Genomic DNA, 19,402 nt, shown 5'->3' with positions numbered 1-19,402 from the left:
TAAGGCAGGGTTGCCGACTAAGCTATTCTATGGAGGGTAATGGCATGAAGCACACTTCTCTAGGAAGGACATTCCATGAATGTGAATGTTGTGATACACAGCATGGTTATTGTGCAATTAAAGCACAGCATTTGAAAAAGGGAAATGGATTTCACAGAATTGCAAGGAGCTGTTTAGGCCAGTAAGTCCAACTCTCTGCTCAGTACAGGAATCCAAATTAAAAAATCTCTTGACAGCTGTCAATTCTCTGCTTGAACACAGCCAGTGAAGAACAGACCACCACCTCTCTGGTTAAATGAGTGTACACTCAACCTGCTTTTTGTCATTTTGGGAGCTTTTCCTGACATTCAATCAGAACTTCCTGGGACTTAAATGTTTACTCAGGATTCTGGAATGATAGATAACTTTTTTTTTCAAATATTTGAATAGTGTTTTGCATGCAAAAGGTCAGAGGAAGCATCTCAGCCAGCAGCATGTGTCTCATATTCTAACCATGGTTAGGAGATCGGAGGCAATACAACTGAATTGGGCTCAAAATAAGAGAAATAAGACACTTGTCAAGTAGATCCAGCAACATTCATAAGCTGAAATCTGCAGTACATTCTGCTTGTGTGCCAGGATTTTCCAACTGCTATTGCTACCAGCGCTTTCTCTTTCGGCAATGATGTTTTCAGAAACAGAAAGCAACAGAACATGCGAACAATAGACACTAATGAAGTCAGTTATCAGCTGACCAGATGAGAAACATTTAAACAAGAGAATATTTAAAGGCATTCTTTGCCTTTACAACAAAACGCATGTCCAAATGGGTTGGTTAAAATATTAATTACACAACTTGTAGGTAGCAAAAGTTAACCATTCAATTAAGTACATGCCTGAAGTTCAGCTCTATAACTCAGTTCTACATTCCACTTCTTCATATTGCTTTGAAGTACAAATATATCAGATAAAACCCCAAAGGCCTTCATTTCCATGAAATGGAATTGTACTGAATATCATGTTAGAATAAGGGTTGTACATATACACCGATCCTATAAATGTGAGTGATTTGGCAATGGGGCAGAATTCTAAGCATTTGAGTACGTGTCTGAATCTGGAGCTATTTTTTTAGCCTTTGGTATACAAATATCCAAGCAACATTTCATGAAATTTCAGGCACCTTCTCCTTTCTAGCGCGTGATACGTAACTGAATTCAAAGCAATGTGATTATTGTATATAGCGATGAAGAGCCTAAAATTGCAGAGTGCTATAAAGAAATTTCAAACACATGTGCTGTTCACAACATGACCCTATGCATGGAGCTGACCACACAGAACTGTCCTGAGGAACTGGCACCTGCAGAGGATAGTAATAAAAAGAGTCTTATTCAATTCTTCCGCATGTGCTTAGGAAATGCTTACGCACATTGCTCCATATGAGATCATATAGCTGAAGCAGCTCCACTCATAGGAAACAGTCTCAGAATTTGGCAGTTGAGGAAACAAGGTTGTTTCAGAGCCTCATGTAACTTCTTGTTCCTCTTTACAACTAGCAGAGTCACATGCTGGATTTAATCCTTCATTGGAAACTTAACTATCGCACTTCTTTCTGTGTGTGTGATATGCATAGGCTTGCCTTGTGAAACCTGTGTACAGACTAGTTACCATTTGATAGCATGCTACTTAAAACACATTTGATAGTGTGCTACTTGTGTACATTTTACATGCAAAGACCAGAAGCCATCTAGATAAATACGTTCAAGCTGTCATTAAATGCTATAGTAGATGCGATTATAGCTATTAGTCTGCTCTTAGACCATGTACCTCAATTTGCAGAAGATGCACTGTAACATGGAGCAATATGGTCCATCACCTTAAAAGCAGCTGTTCTATACAGGTAGTCCTTGAGTTACAACAGCAACTGGGACTGGAATTTCTGTCACTAAGCAATATGGTTGTAAAGTGCAACATCATGTGACTGCATCTCTTAGTGACAGCAATCCCTGCAGTCCCTGTTGCCATTATTAAGCTAGGATCATGGGTCATTAAGTGAGCACCTACTTGCAACATCTTGCCAGACTCCTACAACCAAAGTCAGTAGGGAAGCCAGCAGGAAGTTCCAAGTCCCAGGCAGCTTGCAAGCAGGTCAGCAGGCAGGTAAATGGCTGCTGCTGCCAGGTGGGAGAGGGAGCGAGAGGTGCACGGGTAGCCAGGGACGCGCGGCATGAGCCTGGCAGGGCTCAGGGTGGCTGCTGTTGGGTGAGGGAGGGTGCGCAATGGTGCAGCTCCTATATTCCCCACAAATCAAAGGTAAGATATTCAATTCAAATTATTTGGGAAAAATACATAATCTTCCTTTCAGGTATATACAATAAATCCAATGTAGTTTTTGATCTCTATCTATCTATTTCTTTGGTCACACACTTTTGGGAACATAGCCCACCTGCAAAGATCAAGTGTAACCCTCAATCTGAAAAAAATGTTGTGCATCCCTTTTCATTAGATGAAAAGGAACCTGTGCCTAATAGTCAGGGAGAACAGGCTGAATTTCCTGAGCCAAAATCACCCAGAATATCCAAGGAGAGCAAACTTAGTTAAATAAAAAAGAGAAGAGTTAATGACAAATTTAATTAGAAAGTTTAAGAGGAAAGGTCTCTAGGATCCTAGCAATATGTGGAGCAAGAAAAGCAAGTATAGCCATGGTGGCTAGGAATTGCAGGAAATAAATACAACACAACTCAGAGCCGCTAGCATGGGAAAGCTACCAATGGGAAGTAAATACATCTCAACAGCTTGACACAATGAGTTTTAAAAGGACTGGGAGGAAATACAGTTATTTCGTGAGGATGGATCTAAGTTCTCTGCAAAAATATAGATCTGCTATTGTGAACAAATATTAGAAAATGAACGCAAACTGGACTCATACCTCTGTGGCTGCTGAACTGCCACCAAGATCCCGGGATACAAAGAGGTTCACGATGGGTCTACTGATTCTCTGAGTGGCCAAAATTAATGCCAAAGGCCACCAGAAACTTAGCATCTTTCTTATTGTAGCATCTCCCTGCAGATAAAATGAGAACAGTGTTGCTGAACCACAATCCTAGAGCATAGCCAAAAGAGGAACTAAAGAAATTATTTTACAAATGCTCAGAATGCTTCAAGCAAGAGGTGAAAAATAGTATTAAAAAGCTTCTAAGCCTATAAATCAGAAAGGAATTATAGATTCTTAACAGTGTTGTCTATAACATTTGGATATTACTGTCCTGAGCATTTAATTCATGAGAGAAGTGTTCATGAAATTGATTAAAATTATTGCCTGCAGCTACAGAATTATGCAATGTGATATTTTTTAAAAAAACAGTTATTCTCATACATTTTTCTGCAAAGAGGCATCCTGGAAGATTAATTACTTTCATCACCTCACTATTGGTTCTGCATTTCTTTTAGTTCTATGCTGATTTCCTTGGCTCAATGCTGAGTGTCTCTGTTTCTTAATATCAATACAAACAAAAATGACACAAAAAATATTGGAAACAGGACCACAAGAAATACTGTGGTTTCAGAGATATGTAGGAGAAGAAGCCACACAATGGGTGTGATTGGTATAGAATGATCAAGTGGCATTTTATATATCAAGCCTGACATATGCTGCTGAAATTAAAAGAGAATAAGTTACACTGAAGCCAGTAGGTTTTATTGCCAAACTATGAGTATGTAATTGTGATAATGTTGTACTCAACAAAAGCCCACTGGCATCTTTATAGACAGCTTCCAAGGTACAACTGATCTCACAATTACATTTGTTTTATGCTGGGATATTTTTCTAGTTACATTTTTCAAACCAAACCAATTAAATTTAAGGCACAATTCCTTTATAATCATGTCCGATTCTCAGAGACTGCCTGGACAAGTTTTCTTGGCAAGGTTTTTCAGAAGTGGTTTGCCACTGCCTCCTTCCTAGGGCTGAGAGAAAGTGACTGGCCCAAGGTCACCCAGCTGGCTTTGTGTCTAAGGTGAGACTAGAACTCACCGTCTCTCGGTTTCTAGCGTGGTGCCACCCCAGGCTAGAACCAGGAGATGGTGAGTTCAAGTCCCGCCTTAGACACAAAGCCAGCTGGGTGACCTTGGGCCAGTCACTTTCTCTCAGCCCTAGGAAGGAGGCAGTGGCAAACCACTTCTGAAAAACCTTGCCAAGAAAACTGCAGAGACCTGCCCAGGCAGTCTCTGAGAATTGGACACAACTGAACAGATGGAAAAAAAGAAAACCTTCATAACATATACACAAACTCTCCCTCTCTCCACACATCCAGTACATTTCAAATATCCTTTGCAATTATGGTATTTAGTAGCTAACTGGAATGACTAGAAAAAGTTTTCTCAATTTTTTTAAAGTTTGTTGTAAGCCTCCCAGAGTCCCCCGTTGTGGGGAGATGGGCGGGGACAAGTCAAACAAACAAACAAACAAACAAATAAATAAAATCAACATTACAGTATTCTATCCTTGTAATATAATATTTTTAAAACAATCCAAAGCAGCATTACAGGAGTGTGAACTATAACCCTATAATGCAAAATTGATGTATTGGATGTAATTATATAGTTAACATATTAATGTATCCAAACCTACCCCCATCTCTGGCCCACTATGGTCAGGAATAATATCATGAATGTTTCTGTAGTAACCCAGGCATAATGTGGTACATCGGACAAGTGCTCCCATGTACAAAGACAGGATTGGGATGAGGAGAGGCTCTCGGCATTCCAAGTGACTGTGTAGTAAAATAGCCACAAAAACCACCTATCCAGAAAAAAGCAAAAAAAGAAAAGAAAAAGAGGAAGACTAGTTAGGAACACTTAAGACTGTCAGAAGGCTAAGTCACTTGGGGGATCATCTTCCAAACATGAGATATGTCTTAATTATTATTCAGGAAACTATCCCCTTAAATCGCTAAAGGGAGATGGTATATATTGATTGGCTTGCTGTATTTTTGTCCATACGCCACCTTCACAAGAAATAACGAAGAGCAACACTTAATGATCAACTACACTACATGCATACCACATACATATTGAGAAATTGCTCCTTTTTATTTTACAGAGGTATTTGAAGATGAAGGAAGATGTCCCCACCTTCTCAACTGTACCCAAAGAACCCAACAATTTAATTAGAGAAGATACGGCCAACCTTTTCACCAAGAAGCTGTGGGCATGGACACATTTGAGGAAATGAATCAGAAAGCATTTTAAATAATTGATGGTAAACAAAATCTTCCTGAACAAATATGGAAAGAAAGTGGTGGTGCTGGTGAAACAGGAAAAACCATAATGACTGAGGTGGGGCAGGAGGGAAAGCAAGGAAACAGTTGGATTGACGTAGATCTCATCTACTTCCATGGACCATTTTATAATGTTATACCCATTAAGGATATTTGAAAACACATAATGTGAGATAAATGGCAACAGCAGAAAAGTTTTAGATAACAATGTAAGCATTCAAACTGACTGTTTATTTCAACAATCTTTACACCATTTCTGCAAGACAGACCTGTACAGTTATCCCAATATTGCTGATGAATGGCTGAACAGAGTGAACTTTGCTTAATTAAATCAATCAGTGATTTCATTAAGACTACAATATACTGATATGGAAAAGGCATATCAGGTTTTAAATGATCTTTAGAGAAACCAGAGTACATGCAATAAATTATGCAACAGAACACATATTTTACACACAGAGTTGGTTTGAACTCTAATTTGTGTTCCTTTTGTGGTAGCTGTGTGGCTGGTGTGTTGTAGTACGGTGGAATATACTCAGATTTAAAGCTCTGCTTATCTGCATGGATCAAGATAATCTTGATCATTCTCTCCGTTTCACAGGGTTGTTGTGTACCTTTAAGGGAAGTAAAAATATAACATACTATACAATAGTCATGATACAGATGAAAAGTAGAGTTAATTGTTTCCCTAGTAGTTTTAGCAACTGTGTTTAAAGGCTAAAGAAATGGAACTAGAATCATCAATGTGTCTTTCCATCTGATAGCTTTCTCTTTATATTTAATATAATTATTTTAATTGCAAACAAGAAGTTTGGATGACTCTCTCGAGACAACTTTACAATTCACAACTAATGCATGTGATTCTTGATGCATTCCATATGTCTCCAATGAAAGAATAAATAACATCTATGTGGACTAATTAGCGAACTACTGAGTTAATGTCTTGACTTGAGAGAGATTAGGATTTAATAGAATATTTAAATGAATATATTGCAGTCTCTGGTACATTCTTTTCAACTTAGTTTTATATATCATTTAGTATGTATGGAAGCATTAACTGGGCTTAAATATCATGTTAAGGACAGAAAAGCTGTTAAATTAGAGTGCTGGGCAAAAAACAAAAATGAACCACACCTAAAAGATTAATTGTTAAAGCAGAAATTCTGAGGTAATCCCCATTTAGGATATGATAACTTGCAGTTTTTTGCCACAAAACTGTGGTACCATTGAAAACTAACAGAGAAAGTTTCTTTGTGTTGCCTTTCCCATTCAAAAATAATTGTGTGTTTAGTTTGAGAGATTAGTAGGAAAAGTAAAGGCTGAAGTATAGTATTAGTTTAAATACAGTCAAAAGTATATTTAATGGCATCCATTTTTGCACCATCTAACATTTACATGAGTCATTAGTGGTTGTTATGACATAAAAAAGAACTAAGCAAAAACACAATTAGCATCTACTATTAGAGTATAATAACAGATGCTAATAATAAACACAGAGATCAATAACGTACGTGTGTGTGTGTGTGTGTGTGTGTATTAAAAAAAATCCCCTCTCACCCCTATGGATGGTATGTGTCTTCCTCAATCGTGGGTCCTCTACCAGAAGCCTGGGAGTTTGAGGGTTCTGCGCAGTATCTTAGCTGTTCCTAGCACTGCACTCTTCTGGACAGAGAGCTCAGATGTTGTTCCTGGGATTCGCTGGAGCCACTCTCCCAGCTTAGGAGTCACAGCCCTGAGTGCCCCTACTGCCACTGGGATCAACTTTGGCCTTTATTTTCCATATTCTCTCTAGTTCCTCTTTCAGGCACTGATACTCCTCCGGCTTTTCATATTCCTTATTTCTGATGTTGCTGTCACTTGGCACCACTACATCTATCATCACAGCTGGTCCTCATCTACTACCACTATGTCTGGTTCATTGGCCAGTACCTGCCTATTCATCTGGATCTGGAAGTCCCACAGTATCTTAGCCCTGGATCTTGTTCTTCCCCTGGTGTGTGTGTGTGTGTGCGCGCGCGCCTTAATGCAGATGTCCAGGAACCAGCAGCCCAGAAACTTCAGCATCAGTTCATGTGTGTCCAAATATATCTTTATCTATATCCATCTATCTATATCATTCATTCATTCATTCATTCATTCATTCATTCATTCATTCATTCATTTTTATCTATCTATCTATCTATCTATCTATCTATCTATCTATCTATCTATCTATCTATATATCTCAAACATATATATATATATATGATACACACACACATACACACGTATCAGTTCCTTATTGCTGATATTCAGGAACCAGTGGCCCAGAAACATCAGCATCAATTCATGTGTCTTCAAACATATAAATTAACAGTTTCAAGCATGGAAATGGTGTTGATTTAACTGGACACTTTCTGAAGCAGAACTAGTTGTAACTGGAACAAATTCTTACCTGAGCAATGACATCTGAAATAGAGGCACATCCAACCAGAAAGCTGTATTTGTGTTTCAGAAGAATGCCTGCATGTGTCCAAGCCTGACAAAAGGAAGAAAAATAGTAGATCATGAATTGGGATGACTTTTAATTTTGGAATACCAGTGAAATGAATACAGATTACACAACCACAGCATTTGCTGGAATGGTTCTGGAGCACTAAAAGTCATCATTTCTCTCTCTCCTTACCAACGGCTGAACTCAATCTTATTATACTGTGTATTAGGATGGGAAAATGATTCAGTGCAAAATGTGCTTTTTAATCATAAAGCATTGTGGCAGGTTAACATTGTTTAGCCTTGAACTCCTGGATGTTCAATTACAATTTTTATCCTCCCTAGCAATGACCACTAGTCAGTAATTACAATGGTTACACACCATCATTATCTGGGGATGCATGTGTAGAAAAAGTTATGGCATTTTCCACAAGAATACAAATCAGTCATTTACAAAATGAATTATGGATACGGATATATTTTAAACATTAGTATCAATAAATTATGTATAATTATTTAATTGATTATTGTTTGGAACATAAGCTAACTCTTTAATCTGACTGGGAGGGTGGAGCATGGTCATACGTTTGATGACAGTTGTAGAGCGTGACCAGAGTAATTGGAGAGAGTTAACTTCTCAAAATTACAGTAAGCCCTCAAATGAATGGACTCTGGGGATAAACAGTGCTTACTAAAGCAGATGACCATTAAATCCAAACAGAACTTTACATATGCACAGTCATGTACAGTGGTCAGACAGATTTTGACTACTGTATCCAAAGTCCACTCAAGTAAGGTCCATTAAATCCAGGGTTTATATAACAAGTACTTATGAAATAAATGAGAGATAGTGAGGCAGCTGTCTTATAAACAAGCTTTTATAGAAGTCTGAGATTGCACTAAAAAAAAAAAAGCCAAGAAGATGGAATTAACTGACTTTTCTGGAACCAACTATGGAAGCTACATAAACCATAGCTGAATAAAAAAAATAGCTATCTATTTTACAAGATCTCCAAGAGCAAGGATGTAATCTCTGTTGTAAACTCACCATGGCATCCATAAAAGGAAAAGCTGCAAGATAAAGGAAGGCCTTGCGTGTTTTACTTCCCACAGAATCGTCAACATGATGCAACTTGTTAATGATGTAGTATCCCAGATCACTATATGCTGCAGAATAATAAGAATAACAATAACATAGGAGTACTACTGAATAACAGTAATAAGTAGCAAAAGCAGTGATATTTAATAATTTGGGTGTCTTAGGATAAAAGGAAACATGAGTTCTTTTCCATCTGAGATGATGACAGTTTTTGATAGACAAAAACTCACTGCTTAGAAGGCTGCCAAAGTTTGTTACAGTACTTCCTTTTTTCTTCTTCACTCATTTTTACTCAGCTCATTCACTCTTCTCCCTATCTCTTCTCATCCATCTTGTCTTCCAGGGTCGCTGGAAGATGATATTGTCCTATCTTAGCTCCCTAATTATTCTCTTGGGAGCTGGGACAAATGTTTTATGATATCAAACCAGGATTGAAATACGTGCATAAGGTTTGGTTGGTTACCATATTTTTCAAAAAGCTGCTATCCTCTAAGTTATTACTGCCCTTAAAAATATTTTGTTATTCTTCTAAGAAACGTATTTATGAAATCAAAGGAGATTCAGGGTTAAGTTGAAAAATTATGTTGAATCCAGAGGACAAATTTTCTTTAAGTAAATATTAGTTGCTTTCAAAGATCTAATCAAGTAACTGAGTACTGAATTTATACTGACAAATATCCCCAAGTGATTCTGATTACATTCTCTAACCAACTGTTGACATCAGCAATTTGGAAAAACAATGATTTCATACTAGCATGATGAAAGCCACCACATCAAATGTGGCACACCACCTCAATGCTTCATCAGTTAATCTTCTCACACTAACATAATTTGAGGAAATGTGTGACACGGATAAGAATGTTATCACTTATGTAGCACGGGTGCTCATTTTTATCTTTCATGTTTAATTTTTGATGCTCTAGCAAGTTTTGTTTTTAATTTCTTAATCCTGTAAGCAACCTTGAGGTTTTGCCTTACCTTAAAAGGCAGTTGAAAATGATTTCAAATAAATAAATGTTAAGGTAAAATATGTGCAAATTAGTGAACAGTACTTCATTCTTTCTTCTATACCAATGCTGGATACCAATGTTGTACCACTATTGTGACATGGAGCCCCTTCATTTCAATGGTTTAATGCCTGTTTCTTATCCACTTCATCTGAATTTCTTCCGACTTCTCTCTACTTATAAATTTATTATTATTACAACATGAAGACCAGAATAGGCTTTGGAGATAGTTTGAAAAACCCATTGTTTTAAGAATTTTAGTTAGTGATATTTTGACATAAAGTAAGCACTAAGTTTTTCAATAGTTCTCTTCAAGCATGTTTAAATAGCTAGACAGAGATAGGGATCAGGAACAAGCTTGAAACCCAAATAAGTCATATTTTGTTACTGGTGACAACATGAAGGTACCCTCGGCCAAGAGGCACGACTTTGATCAAAATCTAAAGGGCAGGGCAGGGAAGTCCCAGTTCTGTCTAAAATTATGATGGACAAATATCTAAGGAAACTGGATATTTGAATATGAAGTAGTAATGGATCAGCCAATCATCTAAGCAGAGGTACAATTTCAACAGGAATTGTGAAGCAAACGTACCTATCAAGGTATGAAATACAGCAGCCACGGCACCAGCTACAACCATACACAAAACTGCTTTGGTTCTGTCTCTCTTACTGTTGACAAAAACCAGACCCACATTTTTGAAGTCACTCATTGGACCTGTGAAAAACTTCATAAGTGAGTATGCCAACCCATAGCTGGCTAGCATTTCTACAGCATCTTCCTTAACAGCCGCAATACCTCTATTCAAGGCCTAAATGGAAACATAGAAAATAGAAAGGAAGAGAAATTAACATATGCCAAATGTTACTAAACATGATTACTAAATTTTAATCAGCTAAAATTAAAAAAAAAGGCATACACATTATTTTATGTAGCTTAGAAACAGTGAGTGCTTCCACATAAATTTTTTTGTGTGGGTGCAATTCTCCTTCCTTATTCATGGAATTTAAAGAAGAGCCCAGAAATTATCTTCCATTTGTAACCCTCCTGCCTTCCTATCACAGAAGTCAACAATATGGAGTCCACAGGCACCATAGCATCTGTTGCCTCCAAAAAAATACAACCATGATCCTCTAAAATTCAATTACAGGAGTATGGCAAAATCTCACATGGGACCTCATGAAATTTCAGAATTCTCACATGAGATCTTACAAGCTGAACTTTGGCAGGTGGGTTGGGTGCATCATATGATGGCATCCAAGGCTTGATAAAGCTGTTGACCACAAGTATAAACCAAAGAGGAAACAACACAATAATTAATACATAGCTTTATGAACCATATACTGAAAAGTACCTTTTCACAATTGTACTCTATACCTGGTACTATGCTTGATTTGCACTATTTTAACTTTTGAACTTATGCAATTACACGTAGAGAATGAGAGAGGTGACCCTGACAGAAATATGCAAGAATTGTTACACAGGCAAAGTGGGCTGAAGCATTCTTTAACCCTGTGAAACAAGGTAATATTTGGAAGCAGTTCAAGCAAACACCCCCCTGAACCACTGCATGTAAGGAGGGGAGACAGAGCACAGTCAGACTTGCAAGATTCTGTTATTACGGCCCATCTCAAAAAAGTGTAGTTTTAATCTTCCTGTCTGGTCTGGTCTACCTAGAGAGATTGACATTATGGGACATTTAATTTGAAGATTTTTATTGAGACGGCTTTTCTACACTGTAACTGTGACTATAAACAGATCAACTTCTTGGTCAAACATTGTTCACTTAATTTGATTTCCCCTCCCCGCCAAAGAAAATAAATTTCAACATACAAACTGAGCAAAGAAGTTTCACTCACAGAAATAGGTTAAAATGTTCCTGCTCTAAGACATTCACCAAAACGAATGCACACCAACTGAACTTTATATATTAAGCAAATTTCTTTCAAGTGCCATTTTCCCCCTAGTTTCAATAGTGAAAATAATTGCTTTATTCCATTTCATGCACTGCCTCATGTTAATAAACAAAATATAAAGTACTCAGTTCTACAAAGTTGTAGAGTCTTTCCAAAATGTATCTTTTTCTTCACAAGTACACTGTTTATTCCCACCCACAAACAACCCTTCTTTTTTTTTTTGGCTTGCTTGCTTGCTTTAAAACAAAATTGCTAGATTCAACAAGGAGCAATTATCTCCCTTCTATTTTCTGTTTGTGTGCTGAATTCCTGGTTGTCTTGAGTTTCAAGATAAAAAGATTTAAAGCCCATTTCCCTGTTCCGTGTTCTAAAGTTCTCTTGATGTTCTTTTATACATCTGTGTACACTGTACCTACATTTGAGCAATACAGTCATTTCCATCCTTCCATAAATATGTTTCAGTGTCAAAGCACATAGAAAGAAAGTGAATCTATTACCAACAACCTGGCAGCCTGACACTATTCATCTGACATAATACTCTCAGTCTCTGATTGCCCAGATAAAAGGATGATTTAAGAACAGGATTTAGAGCAATGAAGCACACAGAGAAAATGACTGACTCTTCACACTGTATTTTGCCAGCAGCTGCAGGAGAAGAGTGGTAGAGAGGCGGGGAACCCATGATGCAATGGAAGAAAGTAGCAAGTGTTAATTTGGCTATGACTCCACAATGACCACAGAAGCCATCATGCAGAAAGCGTTCCTTTCACCTCTGGCTGCCCCTGAGCTTCAAAACATTAGTTTGCAGGAGCAAGCCTTTAGCAAGGATGCGTTTCCGAGAGAAGGGAAGATTATTAAATCACTTGATGATGTTCTGAGGCATTTGGGGATGAAAAACTGCTTAAGGGGGAAGGTGGAGTAAATTATGAGGCATATAATTCTCTTTCCCAACTCAAGTTACATTAAACAGCACAAACTTGTATAATTCAATTAACGTCAGGTGGTTTGAGTTCTACAGAAAAGCACTTTTTCTATTCAGCACGTAAGTAAGCTTGTGAAACTCACTGCTACAAGATTTAGGGATGGGCCAGAAGCTTAAGCAGGATTATACAAATCCATGGAGGATATAAATTTCAGAAGGTGAATTAAGCATAGTAGCTAAATGGAACCTCTACATTCACAGAGAGTGATTACTAATGCTAGAATGCAAGACGTGTCAAGAACGTGAGCATTTGTATATAGCCTAATTTGATAGCACCTAATTCATGAAGTGTAACCAAAAAAATAGACATTTTCATGTTTGATTTATAACAATTATAAAATGATTGGCCAGGAATCGGCTTGTAGAGCTAGATGGCACCTTGGTCCTGTGTAGCTGTGTTCTCCTTGTAGGCTTTTGCTAATCACTCATCATGAGATAATGTCTCAGCTCAGTTGTTCCACTAAGAAGGAATGGTTCACTGGAGAAATTATGGAAGATCTGACACTGTAATGACGCCATGCAAAAGTTGGTTTCCCAGTGGGTGGCCACTAAAATAAACCTAACATGAATGCTGGTTGCTGAGTTTAATTAACTACCTCCAGACAAACCAAATGTTTTGACTGACTGGTTCAGCATTTCCCTTTTTAAAGCCAAAGAGAAAGAGCTAATAAATCAGAAATGTCAAATGTTCACTGGTATAGTCTCTAATAAATCACTTTTTCCCCAAACGCTGGAAAGCTGGGTTAGTTCCTCAACCCCATCCAGATTAAACTTGGAGGATTCATGTCATTCCTAATAATGTGGCTGTTCAGATCCCTGTCTAAACATCAACTTATGCGCCCAACACAGATCTCTCTTTGGGAAAGATTGTTCCTCTTTAAGACTTGAAGGTCTTTTGGAGTCTTACAGACATAAAACACAGACTTCATGAAAACAAGAGAAGAACTCTAATGATTAACAGACATTTTACCCAAATACAGATATTGCAAGTTAAGTTAGGCCAGATCAATGTCAGTACTTCAGTTACAGGGCATACAGCAAAAATAACAAGGCTTTATGAAAACCAAAACAACTTAATAACACCTGATGAAATGCCTAGCAATTCTTACTCTTTGCTACACATGAAGAATAAAGTGTTCTTGCAATAAGAAAACTGGCCTTTACTAATGTACAGTGATTTATATAGCTTAATATAGTTAGTACCAATTGTCCAAGTGAGATATCAATGCATGTGCTTTGTTTGCTGTTTTCTTCCAAACTAATTGGATAGATAGCTGTAATCCTTATCAGTTCTAAGACCAACTTAAAATTTTAATGGATTGGCACCTACAATACGGTTTTATGACTTCCAGTCCATTATACCCATCAGCATTGTGGAATCTCATCTTGCTCCTTGGCTGTTAAAAGCAGTCAGATAAAATCATTATCTAACCATTAACTGTGAACAAGCCAAAGTAGGTTGCTGCAATCCTTCTCACCTGGGTGGGGGTGAACCTTAATTTAAAATTTAACATTTTTACCTTAATTTAAAAATTTAACAATGTAGGATTGGGAAATCAGTAATAACAGCCCTGAAAGAAGGGCCACCTCAGAGGTTAATGAGTGTTAGCCTAAGAAAACCCAAGGCAATGGTTGGTTTGCTAGTGCAGGTCAGACATGATAGAAGGATGGGTAGTAGGGAATCAAAAACCTAATTTTGTGCAACCTCAGAGAGGCAGGAAAGTTGCTTAAAAGTCACAATTCTTTATTTTGCTGAACCAAGAGCAACTGTTAATATGAAAGGTTGCTACCTGTTATTTTAAGGTAAGAAGCTAAGGAACATTTGCAGCACAGTGGGTAGGCATGGAAAAGACCACAATAGTGGTCTAGAAAAAAACAGTGAAGGGAAAATTGCTGACAAAATAATAGAAAAACAGTTATAGTGGTAATGGCATTTCCCCTAGAAAAAACAGTGTGTATATATGAGTGAGCATGAGTATGTGTAAAAGTATAGATTTTTTTTACAAAGTTAAACACAGAAAATAGAAGAAAATTAAGAAAGGAAAGATAAAGCGTTGAAAACAAAACAGAGCAAAGAAAAAGAAAGAGATGAAGAAAAAAGAAAAAAAGATACTTAAAGAAGCGACTTCTGATCTTCTTTACAGCAGTTATAAACATACATGATACCATTTCCCCTCTTCAAAATTACATAACATAGTTCCTTTCTTCCCATATACAGCCCTTTTTAATTGCTAAATCCAGAAATCACCAGTTCATTTTTATCCATTTTCAACAAAAAGCCCATAAAAGGTTTCCAGTTTTTTCTGAAAGTAATAGTTGTTCCTTCTCTAATCAAACAAGTCAATTTAGCCACTTTTGCAAATTCTACCATCTTCAGGATCCACTCCTCCATTGTAGGTATTTTTGTATTTTCCATCTTTGTGCGTATAATAACCTTACTGCAGTTATCAAATATAAAACCAATCATCCATGGGTCTTTTCTAATTGATTATCCATAAGTGCTAGTAAGAAAAATTCTGGTTTCATCTGAATATTAATTTTTAAAATTCTATGTATCATCATGTGTATTTGAATCCAATATTTTTTCACAAGTCCACCATGCATGGTAAAATGTCCCTTCATGCTTTTCACATTTCCAAAAACAGTAAGAAGTACCTTTATACATCTTAGATAATTTCTCTGGTGGCATTTCCCCTAGAAAAAAACAGAGTTTGGGCAGTACATATATACAGAAAAAGTCCTAATGTTCCCTCTTGGACATAGCCACAAAACTGGGGGGGGGAAAAAAGATGAACAGATCTGAACCCATCTCTTATCACTGTAAAATGAAATATCTAGATGTTCAGTATTTACTTGTTTGAGTGTGTGCACGCCTTCAAATCAGTGTTGACTCCTGGCGATTGTCTGGACTAGTCCCTGCAATTTTCAGAAGTGGTTTACCCTTGCCTTCTGCCTAGGGCTGAGTGTGTGTGACTGGCCCAAAGTCACCCAGTTGGTTTTGTGTCTAAGACAGGACTAGAACTCACAGTCTCCCACTTCTAGCCTGGTGCCTTAACTATATAATTATTTAATTATACCCCGTATTTATTTCTCTTGTGATTTTCTCTACCCAGTCCTGCTATAGATCATTCCAAAATGTTAGGCATTTTGTAACAGAAGTACAAATTTAGGATTATAAAAAAAAATTGACTGCTTTTTCAATGCCATTTCTATAATGATTTTTTATACACACTGGTATATCATTTATGTGCTCTCATTGCTTCCATAACTTTGTACTTTATAATTAAACGTTCAACAGTTCTTGTATTATACTAAAAATGTTATTTCTTTGATACACATACGTTGAGGATTTGGTTTCAATAGATATTTTCTTCCTAACACAATTCTTAGTCTACAATCCCTGTCATTGGTTTAGTTTTATGCAGAGTGCCAGCTTAAACACAGATCAACAAGTAGTTTATAAAAATGTATAAGCGTTAAAGGTAAAATAAAGACTCCCTTGAGTCAAGCTCAGCCTCTAGTGATGACAAGGACAAAGCCATACCATTTTGTTGGCAACTATAAGGAAATGGTTTTCTACAGCCAATTTTTGTGATTAAAAAACTTCTTGGTCTAGTGTACAGCCCTAGGCCTCTCATCTAACTACTAAAACCAGATCTGACCCTGTTTATCTTTTTTCAAGATCAGCAAAGGTTGGCCTACTCTTAAAGCATCTTAATGTTAAATGACACAAGACGTACCCTCTTTATTTTGTTCTCACAGATGTAGTACGAGATATTTTCAAAAGGAGACTAGACAAATTCCTAAAGGGCAGGTCTATCGATGGCTATATAATGACTGGGTGAGCCTCCAGCCATGGAGATTATCTGTCCCTACCTACTAGGTACACATGAGCAACAATGGGGGAGAAAGGTTGCCTTGATCCCTCACTTTTGTACTTCCAAAATTCATGGGGTGAATATGAAGCTACCATGTGAGACGGAAAGCTGGCTAGATGGGCCTAGGCCTGATTCAGCAGGTTCAGTCTCATGTTCTCTTTAATACTCACATTTATTTGACTCATAGAGGTAGCACATGGGGATTGCCAACATTTTTCAAGAATCTTTCACTGTTCATTTACTGGATTATAAACAAAAGTACAGGGCAAAGTGCCATTTACTTTAAAGAGACCAAGTGACCAACAAAGTAACAGGGGAAAAAATAAATATATGTAGTTAAACAAAACTCTATGATTAATTTTTTTTGCCGGAACTGTGTAAACTAGAATTATGGTGAAATAAACTACATCTGATTACACTAAGGATGTACTATTACTAGATTCTTGATTAGACATACATGGTACAATGACCCATGCCATGTTAACTATGGAAATTAAGCCTCTTCCTTCTACAGATCATCAGCTTTGGATGAGAGATAAATATTTTACACCACATACATTAAAACAGCAATGGCCAGTAAGTAGTACTGAAAGGTAAAACTATTAGTAGACACAGTGATGAAGGAAATGGCTTCTGCTCTATCACTGGAAAGAGACTGTGGATGTGATGCATGCTGTAGACAACAGAAATTTGGTTTATTTGAACAAGGTTAAAATAGGTATGTTATCATCTCTGGTAACCCTTAATGGACTTTTGCTGAATCAGGACTGAAATGATGAGGCTTTAAGGATTTGTTTATAGATAAGAGATGGGATAGGAGAAGAAGAAATCATTTGTTGTATTTTAAGAGAAGGTAATAAGTTACTAAAATTGTTTATACTTGCTGTGATGAAGGGGGAAGTCAGTTCTTTATATATCTTTTCTTTTTCTTCATTATAATCAACAGAAACTGTTGTATAATTGTTGAATATATGGTAGTAGAGAGTTTGTGATGAAGATGGCAGACTGCCATTTTGTGAGAGTGCTATCAACATTCCAAATGTGCCCACTGGCCCCAAAAGTTTGCTTATTCTTATCTTATGGCAACATAAAGCTAGTACTATTTTAATTTTTTTACATATTTCTCTAAAGAACTCCTCTCTTTTCACTGTGTTATCCACATAACAGGTTTTTTACTTGTTAGGCTGATAAGAGATAGAGAAATTGATGGCAACCTATTTATTGAAACTGTTCCTCAACTATAGCTAAAAATATGTTTTTAAAATCCATAAACCTTGCTTTTTTTAATCGTCAACATTTTAATACACATTTTTTAAAATAAACGTTAGAACCCAGATTAGGGATTGCATAACCATTTGATGACATAGGTTATTGTCTGGGAAGTGTACCAGACAGGCAACCAGCCAGTCAGTGAGAGTTTGCTGCCAGGAAGAATCAGTGTGGCAAACATCTTCCTCCCCATCGTCAAAAATAACATATGATCCCAATGCAATGAGTAAGTGTTTTCTACTCAAATAGTTTAATGAGGAAGCACCGCTCTCTTTATTTGAGAAAGGTTACTGCTGAGGTAGATATCCTATGTAACTGCTGGGAAATACTCAGATGGAAGAATCTTCATCCCTAGAAAATGTCAACATTTCATTAAAGCTTGAGGAAATGCAGTAAACTTTTTCTTAGACTGCTGTGCATTGTAACCGTAGTCTGCCAAACTCCTTGCCTTAGAACATGTACTATACATATGTATGTCTGTGTATGTGTGTATGCATGTCTGTGTACTGGTATGTGTGTGTGCATGTATTCACATCCATATATATTAGAATATTTGTCCATTTAGTGCAGTGTGTAGCCCGGTCAGTTGTGGCTTTCCTAGGTTACAGGAAGAGCTACATCCAACAGTCTGCTATGCAACTCTAACCCTTAATTGCAGATGCAGGAACTAAACCAAGTGAAACAACTCAAGATTATGTTTCATGTTGCCCTAGGACAGAATTGCTGCTGTGGTACATGATGACCCTCAGCAGTATTCTCTGGTTCCTGACAGAATATAAACAAGTGTTTTCTTTTTCCTGGAAATGCCCAAGATATTCAAGAACCACCGAGAAAGCACATCTCAGTGAACATGGAATGGTTACCAATGAAGTCGTTTGGTTTATAAAACAAAAGGAAAAGCATAAAGAGCACTGTGCCTCAGAGGATAGGCGGGATACCTTGCCCATCTGACTGAAATTTTCTTTTAAACAAACGAAATGAATGAAAAGCAGAGTGTTTTCCATTATATATACTGTTTTTCCTCAGAACAGAAACCCATGTTTCAAATAATACCATTGTTTTAAAAGCATTTCTTATTGAACAGAGGAAAATAAAGGACATCCCACCATGCCCCCTTTTATATTGCCCTATTCTGGTAATCTGTCCTTATAAAAGTAGCATATAGTATTCCTTTCCCCAGCTTTTGTCTTCAAGGTGTTATCCCAGAATACACATCAGACCATTCAACCTTCTGTGTGTCAGCAAAAGTAGCAAATTTGCTAAACCTTAGCTTAGCTATCACAAACTGTTAGGCACCATGGTTAAAAGGAAACCTGTTCCTGCAATGTCCTGCAACGTATTATTTGCTGCATTTGTTTGTATACTATTGCTCTTGTCCACCACTTTGAGTAAAGCCTTTTTAGAATTGGAGTGTCTATAAATTCTACAAATAAATAAATAGTTGCTAGAAGGAACACCAAAAGAGGCAATTGCTCTCAAGGTGCACTTGGGAGTTTCTCAGATGTAGTTGGTATACTAATGTTCAG

At 37.1% G+C, this 19,402-nt stretch overlaps 1 protein-coding gene across 2 annotated transcripts in view; it reads right to left on the bottom strand.

The window, feature by feature from the left end:
- Nucleotides 1–19,402, bottom strand: part of ANKH (ANKH inorganic pyrophosphate transport regulator) — a 98,580-nt gene that overhangs the window by 17,903 nt on the left and 61,275 nt on the right. For both annotated transcript variants that reach the window (XM_007420369.4, XM_088130894.1), the window contains exons 2-6: nucleotides 10,426–10,642; nucleotides 8,776–8,894; nucleotides 7,690–7,773; nucleotides 4,607–4,777; nucleotides 2,906–3,040 (exon numbers count right to left, since the gene is read on the bottom strand). In XM_007420369.4, coding sequence (XP_007420431.1) covers nucleotides 2,906–3,040; nucleotides 4,607–4,777; nucleotides 7,690–7,773; nucleotides 8,776–8,894; nucleotides 10,426–10,642 — 726 coding nt within the window. The remainder of the gene's footprint in view (nucleotides 1–2,905; nucleotides 3,041–4,606; nucleotides 4,778–7,689; nucleotides 7,774–8,775; nucleotides 8,895–10,425; nucleotides 10,643–19,402) is intronic.

Source organism: Python bivittatus, unplaced genomic scaffold (genome assembly GCF_059951505.1).
Source record: "Python bivittatus isolate LINGU-HERP-01145 unplaced genomic scaffold, Pbiv_v1 ctg000840_np1212, whole genome shotgun sequence".
NCBI classification, from domain to species: Eukaryota; Metazoa; Chordata; class Lepidosauria; order Squamata; family Pythonidae; genus Python; species Python bivittatus.
The sequence above is the reverse complement of the archived record's forward strand: the minus strand, read 5'-3'. Positions and strand labels throughout refer to the sequence as shown.